This window comes from Pezoporus occidentalis, unplaced genomic scaffold (assembly GCF_034315485.1).
Source record: "Pezoporus occidentalis ecotype Australia unplaced genomic scaffold, CSIRO_AGI_Poc_V1 ctg73, whole genome shotgun sequence".
In the NCBI taxonomy this organism is placed as follows: domain Eukaryota; kingdom Metazoa; phylum Chordata; class Aves; order Psittaciformes; family Psittacidae; genus Pezoporus; species Pezoporus occidentalis.
In genome coordinates this window covers 3,892,693-3,916,786 of record NW_026916082.1, presented here as the reverse complement: position 1 = coordinate 3,916,786, position 24,094 = coordinate 3,892,693, and the positions used below count along the sequence as shown (strand labels likewise).

General features: G+C 42.8%; 1 protein-coding gene across 5 annotated transcripts in view; it reads right to left on the bottom strand.

Moving 5' to 3' along the window:
- Window positions 1-9,438: 9,438 nt before the first annotated feature.
- Window positions 9,439-24,094, bottom strand: part of ADD3 (adducin 3) — a 99,722-nt gene continuing 85,066 nt past the window's right edge. For 3 of the 5 annotated variants that reach the window (XM_062601895.1, XM_062601896.1, XM_062601898.1), the window contains 13 exons: window positions 23,847-23,985; window positions 22,216-22,367; window positions 22,019-22,099; window positions 20,823-20,972; window positions 19,756-19,899; window positions 19,569-19,667; window positions 18,380-18,562; window positions 17,304-17,561; window positions 16,237-16,356; window positions 14,852-14,941; window positions 13,556-13,679; window positions 12,559-12,654; window positions 9,439-11,841 (listed from right to left, as the gene is read on the bottom strand). In XM_062601895.1, the coding sequence (XP_062457879.1) occupies window positions 11,543-11,841; window positions 12,559-12,654; window positions 13,556-13,679; window positions 14,852-14,941; window positions 16,237-16,356; window positions 17,304-17,561; window positions 18,380-18,562; window positions 19,569-19,667; window positions 19,756-19,899; window positions 20,823-20,972; window positions 22,019-22,099; window positions 22,216-22,367; window positions 23,847-23,985 (1,935 nt within the window). In that variant the 3' untranslated portion in view covers window positions 9,439-11,542. Of the gene's footprint in view, window positions 11,842-12,558; window positions 12,655-13,555; window positions 13,680-14,851; window positions 14,942-16,236; window positions 16,357-17,303; window positions 17,562-18,379; window positions 18,563-19,568; window positions 19,668-19,755; window positions 19,900-20,822; window positions 20,973-22,018; window positions 22,100-22,215; window positions 22,368-23,846; window positions 23,989-24,094 lie in introns of all 5 variants that reach the window. The other 2 variants (XM_062601899.1, XM_062601897.1) reach the window with 2 other exon arrangements.

Genomic DNA, 24,094 nt, shown 5'->3' with positions numbered 1-24,094 from the left:
AACCGGCTGCTCCGTCACCAGGTTGCACATTAACACCCACACCTACAACACGGAGTAATTTACGGGAAACTCACATAACTCTCAGATAACCATGTCCCGGCACCCGGCATCCTGGCACCCGATACCAGACGTGCGCCGGGCGCAGCGGCCGCCACCGGCGCCTGCTCGGACACAAGCTGGGTGGAAGCAAACAAACACCAACAAGGCCAAAAAGGGGCCGTTTGTTTGAAGGTGCCTGGAACAGGAGGAAACCGAGGGTGCGTCAGATGGGAAAGCACAAAGCCAGCAGGGAAACGGGGTTTATTTATAACCCTCCAGAGGACGGCCATGAACAATGGGCTGGGAGGTTTAATCCCACCCTGACATGGAAAAGGAACCTGGCACAGCGGAGCAGGGGAGCCCTGGCCGGGTGAAGAGCTGCACGGGGCACATTTCCTCCCTGGGGTGGGAGGGAGCACCCATGAGCAGGCAGGTGTGCGGGTAGAGCCCTGTTCCCATGCAGCGGCAGCCCTGAGCACGTTTCAGAGCAGGAGGTGCAGCAGCAACTGCATCCTGCTCACTGGGAGCAGTCCTCACGTCCTCACCTCTAATGGTGTTTCTCTTGCATACAGGGAGCGTACAGGTGAGCCATGGTGGGTGCAAGTCACAGCCCTGCCGTGTTTCCCAAGCTTGGGAAATTGGAGGCAGCAGCCAAAAATGGTAGGTACACACATGTACCTGTGTGCCTGGAGAAGCCTGGCTGGCTCTTTGATCATATGCTGGCCATAGGCTGACATGGGAGAATGCTTCCTGCATGCCAGACCTTTTTAGCTCTCCTTATGGGAATATGCGCCTGTTGATCTGAGTTTCCCAAATATTAAGCTATTTGTGGGCTACAGAACCTTGGGCACCAGGGCAGGCAGAGCAGCCTTTGCAGTTCATCTGGCGGTGGAGAAGCTTGTTCCTGACCCCTGGATCTAAAGAATTTGCCCTTTTAAAGCATGGCTAAACCCAGGCTCATTCTGGCTGCCTCCTCCTACCTGTGCTCTAAAGCAGCTCAGGAAGGAGCAGTGTGCCCAGTGCTACGGCTTCAGAGTCCACATCAACCAAGAGGAGATGGTGATGGGAGCTGGGCACAGCAGTTCCTGTGCTAGCACTGCTCCAGGGATCCCGTTGCAGCCTGGGGTGTCCATGGCCTCACCACGCTGTCCGGTCAGCACGATGCCCAGATGGCAATTGCATGGCTGTCCCTGACAGCTCTATGGCAGAGCTCAAGCTTCTGTTCCAAGTTACTGAGTTAGGGTAAGAACCACTTTTCCTTTCTCAAAACCTGCCAGAGCCGGGACCATCCCAGAGGGATAATTCACAGCTTCCCCTTCAAGCACCCACATAGGTATGGACAGGGTCCGATTGAGAAACAACCGTTTCCTGCCCAGCCAAGCAGGAGGAGGGCTCGCAGCCACCTCCCACAGCACCCCCTCATTTCATTAGGAACAAACCTCAAGGCACTGAAGAAGCTCAGGATCACAAGTGATGGCTTAAACAGAACGGCACGTCGGGATCTTGCTGCTAATGCATTGACCCATGGGGACTGCATGAGCCTGTGTCCTCTGCAGGCCTGGTGCACCTTTGCATTGCCTGTGTAGCATGTATAGGCATTGCTTAAACTCCTTCCACTTGGTGTCTAGGGCTCTGTCAGGACAGGTACTGCTTTACCTGCAGTGCAGACAGCATTTATACGGATGCCGAGGGACCATGGCTCTGAGTTCCCATTCTCAGAGTAAACATCTATTCAGTGCCCAGTAAATCAGTGGCATTGACAGCCCTGGTTAGATGTAAATGAGAGCAGGGGCTGGATTTCGAGGCAGCAGCGCTCCCCTGCTTCGGGTGGCAGCTCCTGGGGTGCACCAGCACTAAAGGCTGGGTGCTGATCTTGCAGAGGCTTAGCTCAAAGCGTGTCACTTGCCAAAACCTGCCCCCAAAAGACAGCACAAAATGAGCCACAGCAAGCTGTGCCATGCACATGTGGGGTTCGGGGGCTGAAGGAGCCCTCTGGGAGCCCAGTCCCTCAAGGGCAGCTGTTGACCTGCTCGTGCACTTGTACATTGCTTTCAAGCCTAAAATGCCTCATGTAAGAAAATCATCGAATCACAGGATGGGCTGGGTTGGAAGGGACATTAAAGCTCACCCAGTTCCAACCCCCTGCCATGGGAGGGACGTCTTACATGAGACCAGGGTGCTCCAAGCCCCGTCCAACCTGGTGATCATCATGAACCTTTCCCCTTGGCCCCCCCAGTTTGCACAAAGCTCATTTAGATGAGGGGTCAGGGCTCTGTTTTTCCTTGGGGTGTTCATAAAAGGCTCAGCAGCCCCCAGTGAGGGGCTGGCATCTCAACAGGCCAACAAGCACAAGGGTGCCTGCAGGATGGTCCAGTAGCACTTGACAAAGAGCTTCTGTCCTCACCCTGGGAGAACATCTGGGGCTTCTCTAGTGCCATAAAGCAAATGAGACACAGGAATCAAACCCAATGGAGTAAGTCAGCCCAAAACCAGATACCAGAGAGGGACTCTTCATCATGGACAGAAGTGATGGTGGGTTAAAACTTACACAGGAGAAGTTTAGATTGGATATAAGGAAGAAGTTCTTTACTGTAAGGGTGGTGAGGCACTGGAATGGGTTGCCCAGGGAAGCTGTGAATGCTCCATCCCTGGTGGTGTTCAAGGCCAGGTTGGACAGAGCCTTGGGTGACATGGTTTAGTGTGAGGTGTCCCTGCCCATGGCAGGGGGATTGGAACTGGATGATCTTAAGGTCCTTTCCAACCCTAACTATTCTATGGTTCCATGATAACATCTGCTTATAACAAAATCACTCCAATACCCAAACACTCTCACATTACACAGACAATGGCAGAGCGAAATGTGCCAATGTGCCTCTTCCAAGTCATTTGTGAAGTTGGCCCCATTAAACCCAGGAAGGACCAGCTGCTCCAGCTGAATGATCCCAGGTAGATGATGTGCCAGCCAGGAAATCAGTGCTTAAATGGATGAACTTATTATATGTAAACACTGTTGAATAAATCTAAATAAACTCTGCTTATTTATACAGCATATTCCTAGTGCTGGTTGAATATTGACTCCTGCCAACTTTAAAGTAAAACTGAAGCCAGGCAGGGTCAATTATTTAATGTCTCTGTAGATATAATTAGCATGTATAATAAGTATATACCAATATACGTAATCTGTGTAATTACAGGTATTGGTGTTTGGGTTGTCTAGGCAGGTGGAAAGAGTAAGAGCTGAAAACACCCTGCTACTGCCCACTAGAGAGGGAAGGATGCTTAAAGTCACTGTTATAAGAAACTGGTGGATGATATTTGGGAAGGGAGTTACTGACCTGTGTTCCCTTTCTGCTGAGTGGATTTGACTGACAACTTCTCCATCTTCTTCATCCACATAAAGAAGAATTGAGGTTGGAAGTGTCCGACATCCAAGGGCAAAGGGCTGTGTATAAACCACAGCGACTGCAGTGTATTCACAACAGCTCCCGTAGGTCACTTTTGGCACCCAGCAAAGCTGTAACTCAGGATACGATGAGGTTCTGGTCCTCTGGAGCATCTCCAGCTGCCCCAGTGCAGCACGTGCCCAGGTACACCCCATCTGCACCCCACAACACCCAGCCAATAGGGGCTGGGCTGTGTTTGTCCTCCCTGCAAGCTCCCTGCACCGGCAGGCACAGCTCGGGGCTGGGTTCGTACAGGTTTGATGGGGTTTGCAAGTCTGCAGCACCTCTGTTCCTCAGCTGTGGGACAGAGGGGAAAGGAAGGGGGTAATGTCCCAACAGCTGCTTCACTGCATCTTGGCCACTGGGACTTCAAGTGTCCCCCAAGCCCTAGGGCCAGCTAGTGCTGGGTCAGGTCCCTGCATCACCATTAGCACTCAGAGACCCTGAAGGGCTGTGTTCATTAATGTCAGTTAACTGCCCTCAACACCTTGGATACAGGTCAGCCACCCACAGCAACCTCCCCTTTCCCATCCCCGCAGGAGCATGGAAGAGAGGGAAAGGGCTCAGGTGCCAGGATGTTCACCGGGACACTGATCCCTGCAAGGTGATCAATCTGGTTGCCATGCTGCTGGGTTTGGGGGCTGCTTTCCCCCTGCAGCTCAGGAGTCATTTAGCTCCTGATGCATCAAGCTGAGGGCTGAACGCTTGCTCTTCTGCAGCTCTCCATAGCACCCAAACACGCTCAGTCTGTTGAGTAAAACCAGGCCATTGAGCCAAGTGCCTCAGTTCAGGCGATGTTTGCACTTTCTGTACCTTTGGGAGCAGAGGGATGAGTGCTGTGCCTGGCGAGGAGGGCAGAGAGCAGCCGACATGCCGAAGGTCACAACCAGCACGAGGTTCCTGCTCAGAGCCATGCCCAGAACAGCACTGCTGCCCAGAGCGTTTCAGTTATCCCCTGCGGAGCTGGGCTGCTCAGCACCCTGATAGTGCAGGGGACAAGCTTTGGGTTTGCAAATAACATTTGCACATGAAAACGTTGCAAAAGCTACATCCATTGACATGCAGTCATACCAAAGTACTGCTGCAAATGCAAAAGGAAAGGCACCTGGAAACCATGGCACTGAAGCAGGCAAGACAGAAAGGTGCAGGATCCTTTGGCACTGGTGGATTCTGCTTGTTTCTCTCTGGAAAGACAGTGAGCCCTGGGAAGGGCCATCAGCAGCCCCTCAGTCCTCTGGTCAGTGGAGGTGAGGGGCTGGGCAGCTCTGGCACAGCTGGGGTGAAACATCTCAAATCAGTTACTCGCCTCCATCTGGCATCCCACCTGGGACTGACAGGAAACACTGCCTCCACAGGTGGGGAGACAAGGACACAAAGCCAGGAGGGGACATCCCCTTCCCTGCGTGCTGGTGACAGCAGTTACAGCAAACATTTCCAGGTGAGGTGCTCATCCCAACAGTCTGCTTCCCCTGCTCCCAAAGCCCTCCAAAACAAGGAGCATGGCCCACTTCTGGGTGATGCATCTTCACAGGCTGTGACAGTGACCCCGCGGCCAGACCCTGTGTGAAATGCAGCCAGGGGCTCTGCCAGGATAATGCTGCATGATTCCCTGTTCATCCCGCAGCACCAGGTCTGTGGCATGGCACAGCTTGGTTTGGAGGTGAAAGCTGAGGACCTGCGTGATAGGGATGCACTAATGTCACCCCAAAGCATAAGATCCTCGAGGGGGAAAGGTCAGCATCTGTTTCATGTGAGTTCAAGCATTTGGTTTTCTCTCCCCAGGGCAAACGTTGACCGGGGATAGGAAGGAGAAACTGGGAAAGTCAGGCAAGAGAGACTGAAAAGGGAGCTCTGTGAAACATGTGCTCTGGCTGCTTCCAGCTGTTGATTTTCCTTTATGCACTTCATTTACAGGCAGATCCCCAGTAAGAAGCACTGACAACAGCTTACACTTTATAGAAGTCAATGTCTTTTCCTCTCTTGGAGACAATTTAGAGCATCTGTCCCTTTGACCATCATATATGAGAGATAGAATAGTATATAATATAATCTCTCTATAATATATTAAAAATAACATTTATCTATCTCCATTCTCTCCCTTTTCTCCCCTTTCTCTGATTTTCCATGCACAGCAGTTACAGCACAAGCAGCTGACTCTCCCTTCTCAAGACTGACAAATAGAGAAAACCAGCTATAACAGATGAGAATGAAGCGCCAACTCGCCCAATATCCCACTTCCTACAAAGGTGAAGGGAGGACACTTGGAGAAATGCACAAAAGCAGGGTGAGCGCACAGTGATGCTGCCTGAGACCCTGCCCTCAGCCTCCAACAGCGCACAGTTCAGAGACAGGGACCAAGATGGCTTTGTCAGAATTTGCCTGCTGAAGGGCAAGAAGACACAAGTGGGTTGGCAGTGGCAAAGCACGGCGTTCCCTTGCCATTCCCTTGTAAAGAGCTACGGGAAGTCAGCACAACCTCCAGAACTGGTGCGGTTCCTCCACAGCAGCACGTTTCCCGATGGTTTAAAACTACTTCCTTCAGTGTAGATCTTCCCAGAGATGTGCCTTCCATGACTCCTGGTTCTCCATTCCAACGTGCCTGGGACAAACAGCTGCAATCTGCACGGCAGCTGGGGCAGGCGGTGCAAAGCAGGCACCTTCTCGTTTATGGCTTTGCTCTGACCGTGCTGGGTGAAACCCGCGCGGGGCAGGGTTGGGCAGGGAGCACGCCTGCATCCAGTGGGTTTTCACGGGTTTGGTTTCAGCACAAAGGGCTGGCGGTGCCCATCATGTGTGGTGTTGGGTCACCTCACCAACAGCCTTGGGACTGCTCCATCCCTGGCAGTGTTCAAGGCCAGGTTGGACGGGGCTTGGAGCAACCTGGTCTAATGGAAGGTGCCCTGCCTGTGGCAGGGAGCTGGAGCTGGATGAGCTTTAAGGTCCCTTCTGGCCCAAACCAGTCTGGGATTCTGTGGTTCAGATACCGCTCTCCTGAGGAGGAGCTCAGCCAGGCTCTGCCCCAGCCCCAGACACCCGAAGCTCTGTGGCTTCTGAGCCCTGTCCCACTGCACACCTTCCACAGGGTCTCCCATCACTTCTGCCCCAACCATCCAGAAATGCCGAGAGCCCTCAGTCGATGGGTGAGGTTGCTAGGGAGGGAATACTGAACATGAGGGAATTCTGCTCTCTGGAGAGAGTTTACAAGTGCAAAACCCCCTTCAAAACATCCTTCACTAGCTGAGAAAGCACGGGAGGACGGAGGGGAGCAGAGGTCTCGCCTGCTCCATTGCTGGGTTTTGAAATGAACCAGTACCGAAAGCGAGCCCAGCAGCCAGATGTCTGCTTTCATCTCGTTCCGCTGGAACTGGAATAAAGCCCACAGAAGCTCCACCGAAACACTTTCTTTGAGAGCTCTTTGTTAATGGCTTTCCGGCTGCAGGGAGCGAAGGCAGCAAACGTTAGAGTTTGATGCCATCTAAAGGCCGCCTGAGGTTTCACCGTTCAAAGGCTGCGTTTGGGACTCTAAACCACTATTTCACAGTGAACTCTTGTTTGCTCTCCAGCTCTCATCTTCAGGCTTCGCTTTATTTGCTCACAAGGTGATCAGACTTGACTGAAACTGTCCATGCTGTGTTCTGCTCCAAGTGCAAACTGCTTGGGTGCGCTTGCAGGTCCGGCTGGCACAGGTAACACGTAAAGCTTCCAAAGAACAGGCCTGCAGGGAAAGACAGGTTTCTCCACATGAAATTCTGGCAATCTTCTCTCTTAGAAACCTGAATTGCTGCTGGCTTTGCAACTGGGATTGTGGCAAAGAGCTGAGAAGCCTTAATATTAGGGGTGGGCTTTCTACTATTCCTGAAAGAGTCTGTGCAAATTTGGCCAATCTGCAAGTCTCTAAATGTAGGAGTTTACACAGGCTCTGCAACAGCTAAAATCCCCACCAAACACCCTCCTGGCATCCTCACCGAGCTGCTTGTGCCACATAAGCCACTCAGGTGGCAGTGCCCACAGAGCGGCCGCATAGACAGCACCAGGCAACTTCTCATTAGTGTTTTCCTATGAGCCCTCCACCTCATTTAACATCCTGGATAACCAAAGGAACAAACACGGACCCACACATCAATCCTGTGGGAGGGGGGATGCGTTTCCCCACCAGTGTGCAGGAAAGGGGAGGAACATTATCAGTGCTCATGCCAGAAGTTCCCACCAGATCCACATGCCCAGCGTGGGACTCGGTGGCTCTGTCTCCCTGCCCTTGGTTTCTTAGCAGTACATTGTATTTGAGAAGTTTCCACAGGGTGGAACAGCGAAAACTCAACGGTTTTGCAAACGGGACATCCAGAGAATAGAAAATCCTCAACTCCTACAAGGATTTATCCTACACGCTCAGCACTTTACAATAACTCAGCTGGCGCGACAGGAAAACACTGGTCCAAATGGCCTATTACAGCCTTCACCATGACATTATCATGCCTCCTTGTGATAGGGGCCCGATACTTTAGATCAGGCTCAAGTATCTAAAGTACACCTCTTTGGGCAACTTTTGCAGATCAAGCCCAATCTGGTTTGCCATGTAACCCTCATCTCCAGAACAGGTTTTCACAGTCTGTAAGAGAAGTCAGCAGGTGATCATCCAGGTCACAATGCAGATTTTAGCATGGCCATATGTAGACAAAAGTGGGCTAGAAAGATACACAGCCTTATAAACCCTTTGTCTTCCTTTATAAAGTTCTCAGATGGCAGCTTGCACGTCATTCCCCATAGCATACCCTGCTGCTTCTCTGTATTGCTGTTTCTTGGGTTAAGCATCCTGATAGTACTAATTACTTCCTATCACGTCAATGACCTGTTCTGAAGCTCATCTTTCCAAGTGCTCCTACTTCCCAAGATTTAAGCCTTTATATATGTTATGCCTGTTACGAACATCTACTTCATTTCCATGCGTTGGCTCGCAGAGTCTCAGATCCTTCGTGTAACACTGTGAGAGTCAGATCTAAGTAAAAATGAAGGGTCTGTTGTGGTTCATGGACTCATAGGAATAGAGAGAGTTCAAAGAAGAAAACTACAGATGCACTTGGTGTAACACAGCTTTAGCTCCTCTGTTTTGATAGTATCTGCTTTCAAGTTAGTGCAGCACGAAACAGAGCATGGATGCTCCTGGAGACAAACAATAGTAAGATATAGTCTGAATCTTGGTTTATTTAAGATGCTGAATCAAAATGAATGTCTCATGCACGGACTGAGCTCATGAAACCGCCACAGGCTCAGGGGGCTGGAGTTTTACTTTCTTGTCAACAGGCACAAAAAGGCTGATTTGTGGAAGGACAATGAAAATAAATATGTGTTGAATTCCTTACAGACATTTCACACAGTTGATGCAGCTATACAAACACAACACTGCAGCCTCTGTGAGTCCAAGGTATACCATATGCTGACAGGGCACGACACAGATGTCTTCAAGTAACTTTGCATTAGAAACCTTCCCGACAGAAAAAAACTTTGTTTTCATTAATAAAGTAAAAAAAATGGTGATTTCCACAAGCAATTCCCCTGCTCTGTACTGACAGCACTTAAACCACCCCAGTGCTGCGTCTTGGGCTGTCACATCTAAACCCATGCTGCAGAGTGAGACCAAGCAGACAGGTCAGTGTGCTCTGGGAGAAGAAAGCCCGCAGCACACACTCAGCTGGGGTTCGGGTTCAACCCTGCTGCCTGACAGCACGGTGTTGTTTTACCACGGGCCTGTCCTCTTTCATCTCCAGGAGCTGTGACAGAGAAAACAACCACTCTCTAATACAGTCAGACTGGTTTCTTGCACGGCTTTCAGAACAAGCACAAGAAAGAAGCCACCTTCAGGATAAGCTCTCAAGGAGTCACGTGCATAACCAAAGCATCTTTTAAACAAGCGAGCGATGTGGGAGTGCTGCAGGAACAAAAGGCCGCTCTGCACAACCCATCTATTTAAAATACTGTTTATTTGTGATTTAACATTAATTAGCATTACATCTATGAGCAATTTCCGATAACATTTATATATTTTCCACAGGACACAAGAGTTGGCTGGCTCATTCTTTATGCCAAAGCAAGGAAATAGAGGCATTAGCAAAAGGTGCAAATAGTTCACGGGTTGCATTTTAAAAAATATTTATGCACATTGCATTCATTTAAGATATATTCTTAAAAAAGTTATGAAAAGCGTCGTTCACAGGTTACTGTTTCTACACCTGGTGTAATACAACACGAGTAATGTAGAACATAAAAAGAAACAAAACCCAAAAGTTAAGCAACTGAAAGTTTCCACTATGATTAAAAACACTGATTCCAGTATTTAGTGATAGCTAGAAAATTGTTTCCAGGATCCATTCCAACATTGCGTTATCACACTTACACGGTCAAAGCTAACCAGCCCCCAAACATGCTATAATCAACATTTGTGCATGCCAAACCACTCTCCAGCCATATTTAACAATTATATATGGTATAATATTTCAACCGGCAGTTTGGGAATCACATGGATCTTTAAAATGTACTTCCTATTGCGATGGCTGATTTACAGACATTTGACACAGCGAAGAAAACCCTATGTTAATTTCTATGTTTAGTTTGTATTTACAATACAGTAAAAGTACTAAAATGACAACATCAGTAAAAATGAGTAAGTGGCAGTACCACCCTTACCCATGGCACTAGGCTCTGGTTTGCTCTGGGTTCACCCAAAGGACAACACGGATTCATGAGACCCTTTTACAATTCAAATGAAAGCGAAGAAGAAACCCAAAGTGTTGCACTCCGCATGAATCCATACAAATGATTTCAAACGTCTAATATGGAAATGTCACTTTGCTGATTTAATAAAAATATCCCACAATCCATAGCATATATTTAAAAAAAATAATCACCAAACTTTTACTTTCTTTTGTCTCTTCCTATTTTCTTACTATTTCACTTTCCCTTTTAACAGTTTTGTTTCCTTCATTTGGTTTTGTTAAGAGATTATTTTTCTTCATTCATTAGCAATACCATGAGAGAAAAATAAAACAACCCACAAGTAGTTTTTAAACGTGAATCCAGTTCAGTTTTATATGCTTTTATTTTCTGATTCCTAAGTCCCTGGATTCCTGAATTATATTTAAGTATACTCTAACCCAAGCATTCTTAAATACACTCTACTATTAAATGCTTGGTTCACATGCTTATAATACCTTTATACTGAGTGGTATACAAACATTTGAACATATAAAATCTTCTTTTTGTTTTGCCAGTTAAACTAAATTATCAATGTTAAGTGTATAAAACCCCCCCTTCTCGAAAAATAAGGGTGTCCTTCCCCCAACTGATAGAATAAAAAAGAAGTCTTCAAAAATTATATTTCACTAAAATGAAATATTTGGCAAAAAAGTTATTGAAGAATGGAATTCTTTAGACATTTTGTATAATTCCAAATAAACTTTCTCTTACACAGTTTTTTCCCTAATATTATGTGCCAGTGTATAATAGTCCTATATGATCTAATCTTAAAAAAGATTTAAAGGTGTGCTGTTAACACGCACCCGCTCAAACAGGGGTACAGAAACCAAATATATGGTCAAAATCACAATACAAAAATGTATGAGCTGGTTACCAAATGAGACAGCAGTTTTGAAAAGTCCTATGATCACTCAACAGCAACTTTAATGAAGACTTTGGCTGTACTGATCATTTTAAGGTCTGCAAAATACTCCAAGCATAACTTGCTGCCGCATACTGTGATGGTATTTGATCTTGCTATGATGGGAATTGAGCACCTGCCAGTGTAGTTCTATATGAAACTAATGAATGTTTCCAATCCTCATAGCAACTTTGGACACAGTTAAGAGAGAGATGAACTAACTTTCAATTACCATGAAAGGGTTTCTTTGTTTTTTTTTTGTTTGTTTAGTTGGTTTTCTTAAAGCAAAACCTCTTCCAGTTCCTTTTTGTTTAGGTTAAAAGTCCAGTTACTGCACACCCCTAACACTACGCTGTTAATGGTCAACTTAAACATTTAAAATGTGCAATGTCTCCTCGCAATGGAACTGCACTTACGCTTCTACCTTCTCCTTCTTTTTGCTCTTTTTCAGGAAAGAAGGAGTGCGGAATTTCTTCTTCTTCTTTGAAGGGGATTTGGAAGGTGACCCTTCAGGGGACAGGGCCTCTTCTATCTTTTCAGAGCTTTTAATTGTGATCTCCACGCTCTCCACAGTACTAGTGGTTAGCTGACTGACCCTCTTGGTGAGATCTTCTTCCATGTCATGTGCATCTTCCTTGCCGTTCACCACCACAACTGGCAGCTCCACAGATATTAGGTTAGCATTCTGGGTGTAGAGATCTTCATGGTTTTCTGAAGGAACAGACAATTTTGCAATTATTTCTGTACACTATCATGCAGAAAACCCCAGTATTGAAACAAAGCCTGTGAGTCTGGATTGTGATCCAAGGAATGAAACCCGAAGTGCTTAGATGTGTTTTTTTCCCCTTTACCCACACTTTCACTTGTTGTATGCAGACAATACTTTGAAAGGGTCATGAAAGGAAAACAGGGTGAAAAAACTAATCTTATCTCTGGCAGGTATACGTACAGCTCAAGCTATAGAGAGTATATACAAATACAGTCTGCATATATAGCATATACATGTAGTCTCAAGCACATTCAGAATTCCACTTCACTGCAAGAGACTACTTTATGAAAATGCAGCCATTCCATACAGGTGTTCTTGGAGAGCTAGCCTTTCAAAATGCCTTCTTAGACTTTGCTGGAAAAGTCTTAGGCAAAAAATCCTTATCTTAACACTTCCAGTAAAATAAAAATAAAATCGATTCCCTCCACCTTATTAATATCTAAGTTGAAACTTAGACCTGTGTTGGTTTCTGTTTGCCAGAACTAAGCATCAGGAAAGAACTGAGAAACACAGTTTTCTGGACAGAGTCCCACCCAGACTTGACAGAAGTGGGCTCTTTTTAGCTCAATTGGCTTCATGCAAGTGTAAGAATGCAGCAGAAGAGTGGATGACTCAGGTTATCAGAGCCATTGACATTGTACAGAAATTGCATGGAATACCTTCTAATTTTTCTGGGATATTTTGCGGGGATTGAGTTTGTGACTGAATTTGTGACACAGATGAACCGTCATCTGAGAATAATTCCTGTTCCGCATCTGCAGGACAAGATTTGAATTAGTAGCCATGCAAAGTAAAAATCAAGCAAGAATGTCAGTGCTAGTGCTACAGGATTTACAGCTCTGCATTGTGTTGTTCATGCTGACAACATCAAGAAGTTACAGTACACACTTTAAACTCCACAGAATTACAGACTTACACATTTATCTGCTAACAATCATTATATGTTAGTTTTTTAATAGAAAACATTAAAAAGATTGGCAGGGTTGCATTTCAAGTAGCATCTGTTTTATCTGTTAAGTCACACAGTTTGCTGTTACAGTAAGTTATTACACTATGCCCTGAATGTGGTATATAGTAACATAGTTTTATTACACAATATTAGTGGAGATGAATGTATAGTAAGTGTTATTGTTTAATAAAATATATATATGAAAATCAACCCTGAATTAGTAATTCCCTGTGCAACAGTAGTATTGGAAGATGTAAAAAGTGAAAGTAAATGAGTCTGCACATTGGGAGAATAAAATTAAAACTAAAAAACCCAAGACCAAACATCTCAGTAAAATTTTGCTCAGCTGGGCACAGACCTGAACTACTTGATCTAACTTTGATAGCAACTTTGAGGAGGAAGTTGGACTAAGATGAACTTCATGGGCTCTTCCAGCCTAAGTTATTCTATGATTCTGACAAAAGAAGTCACTATGTTAGTGTGGTTTTATCAACCCCATTTCTGTGTAAACCTTCCATTGCTTTAATGTTAGCACCAACCAACGTGAAGAAAAAAACCAAACCCCAAACCAATATTTAACAAAACAAATCTGTTGTCTCAAAGAACGATTAGTTCAAAGTAGTTGTCAATGGTAGATACTAATAACTAATAATTATACAGTAAAAATTAACTCATTCAATCTCAACACTTAAAAACACACTACTGACCTTCCAACCCCTGCTGCTTGCGTTCAACTGTTTTCTTATACTCTTCCAGTTCCTTTTCTGTGAGACGGCTGAATGGGTTGGGTGGTGCTGGTGGTGCATGCTCATCATCTTCAAATTGCATTGGCTGGGAAAGAGAAAAGCACAACATTTAACAAATGTGTTGAAAAACACAAAAGCAGCAAATGACCGAGCAGGACGTATGTGGTTAATGTCTCTTTTTTTTTTCCCAAATTTTGGTGACACCAGCTTGAGAAGGAATACAGAAGAAAACCGTAAGACGTATGCAGACAAAAACTAACCACTTAATAAACATTCACATAGCAATAAGTATTAAGTACTGAGCTTTAAATCACCATCCTTTTGCAGCAGAACAATCATATTTGAGGGTGGGGGGCTTTGTGTATCAAGGGGGACAGATTTAAAGTAGAGATCTGCCTCAACAGCTTACACCTCAGGAACTAACAAACCCTTCAGAGAAGTAAAACTCCTTTAGCAAGAGGGATTCAAAAATAAGGTTTCTCATATTTTTGGCAAATGCCCCAAATTCTAGGATTTTTCTTTGTAGGTAAGTAACTGCTCATTCACCAGTTTAGGAATCTAACTGGAAGAGCTCTTCCGAGAGGAAGAAAGAATACTTGTTTACAAAATATTCTTCTTGCCTGAAATAAATAAGCAAACTCAGGGTTATGGCAAAAGAATACTGGAAACCAAAATGAGGAAACAGATGTACTATTTCATGGACAGTTGGAAACCTCGTAGATCTATAGAATTCCAATTACAATTCATCACAGTTTGTTAGATAGCCTTATTAGGCATGTCTGTACTGTTTGGAAGTGAGTCTATTCTATTCAAGAAGAGATTAGTGCAGACAGGTCTCCCAAAGAGAAGAACGTTTCTAATGAAAGCTGCCTTCTATGTGGTCCCATCCCACCTTTTAAATTCAGTTATTCTGAGTATTATTTCCTTTAGCAGAATTTGCACAGACTGATGAAAAGATGATTTTTGGCACCCTGCATTGCAATGTTCATCCTTTTTAGCTTAAATGGTCTTAGGCAGGGGTCCCACTTCGTTAATATTAACAATAGGCAAACTTACCATGCATATCTCCATTTGAAACTAACATTTCAAGCCTTTGAAATGAAACATGAATAAAGTGTATTACGCATCCAGAACCTGGCACTGAAATAATCAGATTTAACAAAGCATTTGGAAAGAAAATGGCCCCAACTGATGTTTGAAAGACAGGCAGCTAAATAACCCAAACATTTGTCAATCAATGAATTATGTCTTACTCACCGGACTTGGCTTTTTATCTACAACAATCCCAGCGAGCAGCTGAGACTGTGGTCCTGCTGTCTTTAGGTCATATCGGTTTTGTTCCCGTATCTATATAGAGAAAATAAACCAGATTAGAAACAGATATTTATCTTTATCAAATCCCATGCCCATCACCTTCACAAAGCCAGTAACACAGGCTGCAGTGAATGGCTGGAGGATCAAGCTGTATGCTGCTGCACCTATAAATATGGAACTCTTTCTTCCACCTCCGGATACACTGCATATGTTGTTTTGCCCTTTGAGTACTCCCAGATATCCACTCTCGTCCCAGCTCCTGCACTTCATGGAAGCCAATATTTAGAAATGAGCTCCAAGAAACAGTGTGTCTCTGAACCTGTCCTCTCCATCCCATAAAAGACCCATGTTAAGCTACTAGAGAGATCTCTGCAGTCATAAAGGTTTGTAAAGTTTTCCTTTTGCAACTAGCTCACTATTCTCCCCAAATAAACAGCCCTAGTTTCACATTGTCAGTGCTTAAGAGATTGACAGATCAGATGTAAATACAAGTACAGACTGTATTAAAATAAAATCTATAGCAAAAAATAGGAATAAACTATCTAATGAGACAGTGACATGCATAAATCCAAAAATCGTTTTCTGGGGCTTGTACTATTAATCTCCAGATGATTAGTGGGTGCCTTTCCACTTCTAAGGAAGGGAGTTTCTCCTTCTAGCTCCAGTTCAGTCCCCACGGACACTGATATGGTGCTTTCCACGAAAGAAAAGAACATGTAATCAAATGGAAAGTGTCCTGAATATCTGTTAATATAGTTATGTCTAGGGTGGAGTATTTGGCCATTCTGACAGTCAGTGTCTTACGTGCTGGAAGGGAAAAGCAGTGAGATATTTGTGTTTAGAGAGAGGTCCAACAAAGATGTCCCATTTTGTCTTTTTACTGCCATTATGAAGCAGACTGGACCATAAAAGCTCCACCTTAATAATTGCTAGGCAAATTAATACCGAACAGAGTGACATTACAGTCTGAGACTGAATCGTGCTCTAGATGACACACAGCAATTTGATTCATGCTGACACCTATTAATCACTAAATATAATGATAAATAGCAGGCCTTACCATTCCCAACCTATCATTTCCAGAGTTAATACTTATCATTTATCAAACTATTTCATTCAAAACTTATATATATATAGCATATGTATTTATGGATTTCATGTATATCAGATATTTAAATAAATGCATGTTAGTGCCAAAAAAAAAGGTAAGAAACTTCTTAGCAAAACCAGAACATTTGAACATGTTATTTTACTGCTGTGCTGGATCATTGCTTGAACGTATAATTTTATTTGGGAATATTATAACTTTCATTTCATCACACTTTTACCTTATTTCTCTTTTCCAGCACTTCACTTGGGTTTGTGTTTAGAGGAACAAATTGGTTTGGATCTTCAATTTTGATTGGTGTTCCTCCACTAGTCTTGGAGGAGTCATCAGCTTTCATCCACTTAAAGAAAAAAACAACCAAAAAAAGCTAAACACACCAGCATGAAGGGGAGGAACAATTTTCAGCATTGTCCTAGAGTTAAAAAAGAGATACAGAGAAAGGACTTTCTGACTTTATTCTCAATTCCACATGCCACTCACAGAATAATCCCAACTCCTTGCAGGTCTGTACGTTTGCCAAGAGGATTTAAATCGCCTTGAACATGTACTGTCAAGATTGCTTTCAGTAAACAGTGAAATACATTCCTTAAGAATGGAGGGGTTTAAATCAGTTGCTAAGGGCATTTCTCCCGAACTTCAGTTTAAAAGCTCACTAGCCTGCCAGCAGGAGGAGCTGATGCTTTTACAGTTGTACTAGGCAACTGGGAGTAACCTGACAACAAACATGCTTCACAGTCCCAAAAGAGCGACCTCTCTCCATGCTGCAAACACAGTGAAAGCATCTTGGTGAGCCAAAGGAGGAGGAAAAATCTTGATCATCATTAAAAGTAGCAGCATGAACAGACTCTTCAAAGTCTGTTTTCAGTAGGCTCACAAACAGGAAAGGGGCAATTAGAGATGAATTAGAGCTTGTATCTCAGATCTGTAGAGAACAGAACAACCCACGGGTGATTTAAAACCTTACTATGTTTGGTGGATAATTAATAGCACAGAAAAATATGGTAGAAAAACTGTTTTCTACTTCAGGAATCATAAGAGCTAGTAACAAGAAGGAAATCATTATTAGGTTTTATCATAAACTGTTACTATTCCAAATAGTTAAACCCCCCTGCCCCAAACAGAGGGAGCCTTTAGTACTAACGTCATTAAGTCTCCCCAACGCCTATTTTTATTTGCTGGATACACTTATTTGCTAATCCTGTTAAAGATTTCTTCATATAAACCATGTGTAATTTACTTTCAAGTACTGCAAAAACTATGTGACCCCCTAAAAAAAAATCTACTTACCGTGATCTTAGTCCTGGGACTGGTTTCCCCATTCCAGGACTCCTCAGGCACATTAACTTTCAAGTATGTGTTTGGAGAGTTCAGCCATCTTGTCTTTTCTCTTTGTTGCCTCTGTGCTAGGAATTTCAGGGGGGAAAGCGGGACTGTATCATCTTCAAAGGAAAAGGCAGTCACAGTGGCTGGGATCTCCACATCACTCTTGTGTCTGGGTTTTTCCCTGACTAGTGGTTGCCTATAGGCATAGCCAGTTCTGTATCCCTATGGAGGAGGAAGAAAAAAAGGAAAGAATGTTTAAAAAAATAAAAAAAAATCAGGAAAAGGTATCCAAAAAAGTCATGGAAGCTTTGTGTGCTTCTCTTATATGCGTTAGAGGTCCAGTGAGATCTTCGGAGAACAGGCTAGTGGTGTTGCCCATCATTCATTCATAGTATTGGCATTCAAGAGACCCATTTAAAATACAGTACAGCAGCAGCTGGACAGGGCCCAACTCGCACTTCACCTTCCTCCTACCTTTGTGAATGCATGACCACCAAATGACGCCCTGCTCAGGTTGTGACCTAGGTAGCATTCATGAGGACATTTATCTGTCTTGAAAAATAGCACATCCTCATTGATGACACTCTCCCACACCCTTCACTCTTATTTGTATCAAAGGCTGTTCCAGAATTCAGAGTGTAGTGAAATGGATATTTCAAACAAATAATAAGTTTTCCTCTTATTCCCTAATATTAGAGTGAATAAAAAAATATAAATGGAATCTGTTCAGTCTATTTTCTAGGTAGCCATTAAAACATTTTTACTGTTAAGCTACTATAAAGAGCAAATGTGTTTGTGAGATGGGTTGGACAAAATTTAAGTTCAAAACATTATAAATTCTTATCAAGACATAACACTACTGTCAGATACAGTGACAAAGTAAGACCTAAACCAAGGAGATTTCATATACAATAATAGTTACTACATCTTCATTTTCAAACTCACAATGAAACCAGAAACAATTGTTTGCTTTACAGAAGCTAACCCTACACTCAGAGCTTACAGAGACTATACAGACAATGCCATCAACATGCTCTCACCAGGTTGTCCAGCATCCGCATGAGTGCTTCAAATTCTTGCTCCCCAACTTTCCATTTCTGTTGCGAAGCCATATTAACCCCACCACCTCCAGCAGCTGCCACACCATGTGTGAAAGGCTTGAACTTCTGCAGATCCAGTAGTAGGAGATTGTCTATCCCACCTGCTCCAGCTAATGCATGAACCTAGAGACATGAATGAGGATATTTCATTTGTGGAAAAGCTTTTGGATTCTCTGCTTTTCTGAGTTCACAGAAGAAACACACTTAAACATATGTTGCAGTTGTTTCTCAAGCTAGTTTTCTACTGTGCAAAAATGTATTAAAACTTATAGCAAGTGATTCTTGTGGAAAGGATGATAATTTCTGCTAAAAATTGCACTCTAAGAGGAGTGGACTCAGACACTAGCTTCCAGAGTACCTTAAAAAGGTCCTTCCTTGCATCACAAGACTAAAAACTTTTTATATCTACTTCAACATGTATGAGTGATCAAACGCAACATAAATAGCAGGAAAAGGGAGGAAAGGAGTGGGAGACTGCCATTTGCACCTCCAATCGCCTACTTGGGAGCACAGGGTCACTGGATAACAAGTAAGAGCAAAGGGACGAAGTTTCTGGGGTTGTGTTCAAGAGTTATAGAAGGTGAGGACCCTTCTCCCCAGGTTATAGATAATATCTAGATACTTAACTAGGTAGCTGACAAAACAGAAATAATTTGGGATGCACATTCTTTTCAAATACCCTATCCTCTACCATTGCTCCAAAGACCTTTCGTTTATTTGGTTTTACAAATATTTGTGATCATAGTGAGAAGCTTCTTTTCTTGTCACAACATTCAGCTTTGATAAACAAGCTGGATGTCAAGAGATCTTAACACATGCTTCCCACATGCAGAGAGCACCACTGAATCTATTATCCAACAGATTCTCTGCATGAAGCTCACTCTCCACAGCATGGAACAAAACCTGTATCCTTCAGAGTGTCACTTAAAGTGACACTCTTTCTAGGAAGACTGTATTTGTGCTCTTCCTTCTCTTTTCCTGATTGTTCCAATTTCTCTGACATGGTATATGATTACTGGATTCCACAATCACAAATATTCTGTAATATTAGAGCTCTTCCCATCTGGATGTAATTTATAACTCAACAGCAGAAATCATTGAAACAAGATACAGATAAATTCTCTCTCACCTGTGTTTCACAGGCCAGTTGCACATTGAAAATATAGTGGAATGCTTCTTCCAGTGTCTCTCCTAGTGCTACCACACCATGGTTTCTCAATACTAATACCTAGTAAATGAAGACACTAATGTTAAATGGTAGAAACTGTCACAGTACATGAAAATGGTTTATGAAGAGCGTGAATGAGGTTGAATACCTTGCAACTGGGTCCAAGAACTTTCTGAAGCTGAATTCGCTCTTCCTGCTCATCAAGAGATCCCTGGTAGTTGTAATAAGCAACATCTCCCAGAATCAGAGCCTCCTGTGATATGGGAAGGATGCCACACTTCATAGATGAAACCTGTTTCAAGAAAATTAATTACTTACTGATAATTAGCAAAAAATGCAATCCTTAAGCCCCACATCTCAACCACCCAAGCCTTAGCAGGATGTATTGCTAGAGGACATACAAACTCTTTATAGTTTAAGCTTAGAAACAATACCTTTTTTTGCTTCCCCCTCCCCCCGTCTAATTTGCAATAGGGTGACAGAGCTGCTGCTACCCAACCTAGGAACAGTCATTATAAGAAAAGGCAAATTATCCCAGCTAAGTTAATTTCTGTGATTTGTATCCATGTATAATTGTCAGTATAAGCGTACTTAATGTTTCTTCCTTCTTTCCCACATTTATAACTTCAGAAAGCTAGTATAAGTTATTCCTTTTTTTGTCCTCAGTCAAGGAATGCATGTATATGCATTTAAATATAAAATAATATGAATTTATCTATTTATCTCAAACCAATTCTTTCAAGTCTCCTTACAATTTTATCATTGTTATACAGACTGTTTTAAGCTTCTATGTTAACTATGACTTTTTAATAGCGAGGTAATCCAAACTGAACATAACTACTAATTAAGCCACTTAAAAATGAAGTTGCAGAATGCAAATGATGCAGAAAAGCAGAGAATCCAAAAGCTTTTCCACAAATGATGATGCATACAGCACATTATATGGGCTAAGATGCTATAAATGAATCCCATGTAAACTATGTACTTTACAGCGCCTAACCCAAGTACACTTGTACCTGAGCACCCATTTCACTGTGCTGGCCTAGCCCTCTTTCTCCGTTTATTTGATAACCTCACACCTTTCTTGACCAGTGGAGAGTCAATGCTAGAACAAAACTAAAACTGCTGTGAGCAGTGATTCAGATTCAGAAATGTGCTCTAAGTTATGAGGTAAACCTGTTTTCTTTTACTTTTTATGTGAGAAAGAAGACTTACAGCTGCTGTTGCAGGGGTATGTATGTGTATTACACATCTGACATCAGGGCGTGTGGAGTAGATGGCCACATGTGGACTGAATCCTGCATTGTCAATACTGAGACTTGTACTTCCCTGGTCAACTACATCTCCTAGGATGTTTACTTTAACCTGGAAAAGTCAAACAAAGGAACAGTACTTAAAACAGTTTGCAAAACCTGACAACTTTCTCACTTGGTACCAAATTTCCCCCCACATATTTATGGGTCAGAGCATTAAAAAAATAGGAGAAACCATGACTCTGTGTGTCAATAAACCATCCTGCTGTCCAAACCCTTGATAGCTGTTGGAAGTCCAGCCATGGAAGGTAAGACACTGCTACAATACATATTCCTCTTTGGTCTAACTGACCTTTCCTTGTTTCTGACTTTCAAAACAATTTCATTAACATTTCCTACATTTTAAAGATGAAGACAGTTCAGACTCTGAGAAATTTCCAATAAGAAAATTAAATGCACAGGGAATTTTTAATTTCATGGGAACATTAAAATAATAATTTCAGGATCTGCAAAAAACAACAGCAGGGTTATACCAGGTCTTGTTCTCTTGTTTGTATTTTGGTTCTGTGTTTGCTGGTGTAATGCTATCAGTCTCAATCTGCTACCCCTTTCAAGGAGGTAGTTTCTTTACAGATACATACTGACATGGAGAACATATGGCAGGTTCTGCACCAAAAGATTCATGATTTAGCAGCTACCACTGCCTAAATGCCAGTCTGTAACTTCACCCAGCTCCTTTGTTTGGCCTGGAGAAGATTATTCAACTTTATTTCCCCACGTATAAAGATAAGAGCTGACTCTACTAACACTACTCCTGCAGAGTCATTTCATATGTATTACCATATTGTCAGGTTATAAAAAAAATTGTTGTTCCACTGACGATATTTGATGAGCTTCATCAGATGGGAAAAAAAAATGTTGCTGCTCCACATTGAAGCTGAAGACAAAGCACCAGAAAGCGAAGCTAAACCCAAGAAGAAATGCTGAGGACAAAGGATACTAGTATCTAAATAGTTCATCAGCTTTTCACCTGGTGGGTAAACATTAAAACCCAAATAACAGCATGATTATAGTTTAGAAGACCATTTCAGCAGCCACTAAAGTTTTTTAGGTAACAGGTTAAGCCTTGCTAGTTATTACAGCAGGTGAATCACATACCAAATTAGAAGCTGAAGCTTCAGAAAAGGACAGACCTCTTGGAATGATTAGAATATGGTCATGTTCTTTGCTCACTCTTACCTGCAAAGGAGGAAGAAAATGGATTAATGATCTATTTTTGAATATGGATTATTCAGGGGGGAAGTTCAACTGAATGAGTAGGTAAGATTCCAGGTTTTGGTCTCTAAAATACTTACTGTGATATAGGCATTTGGCAAATGTGCCCACCCAAACAAGTCTGCCAATCTGTATAAACTGGCTAACTTGCAGCGAGTAAGTTTTTCTCCCTTAACAAACGAGGAGGTATCTACCCCAGGTAGATCATTGATGGGTGTAATCATCCCATGGCCTGAAAAACAGATTAAAAACCAAAGAGATGATGACCAGTTGGACAATTAAATAACTCCTAGTTATACCATGACTTTCCAGAAGGCATGTATTTTGATTGGTAGCATAGCAGTACCAACAATCCATACACTGGAACTGCACTGCTGGGATTTCTAAGATCTCTACCAAACCCTCTGTTATTTTAAGCAGCAATCATACCCCAAATTTCAGTTTTCATCTCTTTTTCAAAGACAAGAGAAGTGAAATAAAGGTTTCCTTTGAAACACCACTCAGATTTGAAGCTCTCTCCTAATTCAACATCCTGTTTAAGACTGGAACTGTGCTATAAGACATTTGTGACTAATGAAGTATTTTTACAGATTATTTTGAAAATGACAGGAGAACACACTCCTGCTGGACTTCTGACACCAGTAAAACTAATTTGAAAAGATGTTTCAGTCTTAGCACTTAAATTTAGTCCTAATGAAGAAACGAGAGTTCTCAAACACTTAGATCACTTCTTAACCGTGAAATTATAGAGATCAAGCTATTTCTTTGAACTGTGATTACACAAACATGTCTCTTTCCCCTTCGTGAATGTATGATATCCCTTTGAGAGCTCCAACCTTTGCTTACAGGGAAAGTTACAACCAGAAGAGCTAAAAATCATTTTGGTTTTCAACAAAAAAGAGTATGCACTTGGAGATTAGGCTGCCTGTCTGAGTCCCTGGGCAAACACAGCAGACGCAACAGCTGGGCCCACAGTCTCACTAACCAGAGACATGGGGATGAGATTATTTGGATTCTCTGTTGTTCTCTTCTACTTGTTTTGTTAAATGAACTCCAAAGTGTCATTTTGGGACCAGTTCTCAAAAGATTCTGAATGCTGACAGCTGCTGCTGTACTTGTAAGCTCCCATATGATGTCCACCCACAGTATTCAAATTGACTTTAATGTTTCAGCTCTTCATGACTTGGAAAGAAGAACTTGGGTGTTTACTGCAAGATCCTAGCGACATCTTTGTAACTAGAGTGCATACTACAACCTGTTTTTAACTGCGGGAGCTGCTTATGTAATGATTCACTTTGACAGCCTATTCTTTCCCCTCTTTTTCTTAAATAACAATTTATATGCAAGAGTAGGAAAATAAACAATCTTAACAGGTATGTATTTCACATCTCAGTTTATGCTCATGTTAAACAGCTAATAGTAACAAGGCACAGTGTTTTGTTCCCTAATTCAGTTTAACTTTTATTAGCAAATTCTAGAATAACCGAGTGTGAGGATGCCACACATCTTGGATATCACCACACAAATCAAGGAATTTGAGAGAAAGAAGCCTGAAAAGCAAAGTTAAGGCCACCATCTGTACTTCTTCACAGCTGAAGCAAGCTTTGACAGAACTTTCATTCAAAGAAAGAGGAAAACCCAGCACTACTAAATCCTGCTGATAATAAAAAAAGGAAGAGCAAAAGTGCAATTATACGTATAATTCACTTACTGAGTGAAGATGCGGAAAAACCTGCAAAAGAGCTTGCTGTAATGTAGTCAGCAATCTGCTGTAACGCAAGCAGTCCAGTGGGGTTATTGCCCTTCTTCATCTGTTCTTGAATAAGGCATTCCAGATCTTCTCTAAAAGCCTGTAGAAACATTTGAGAATCATCAAGGCAACCTGGCTTTGATAGACGTAAATTATAGGTGGGGCCTGTTATTAATGTTACACGAAACTTCCCCCTAGACCTTGTTTTT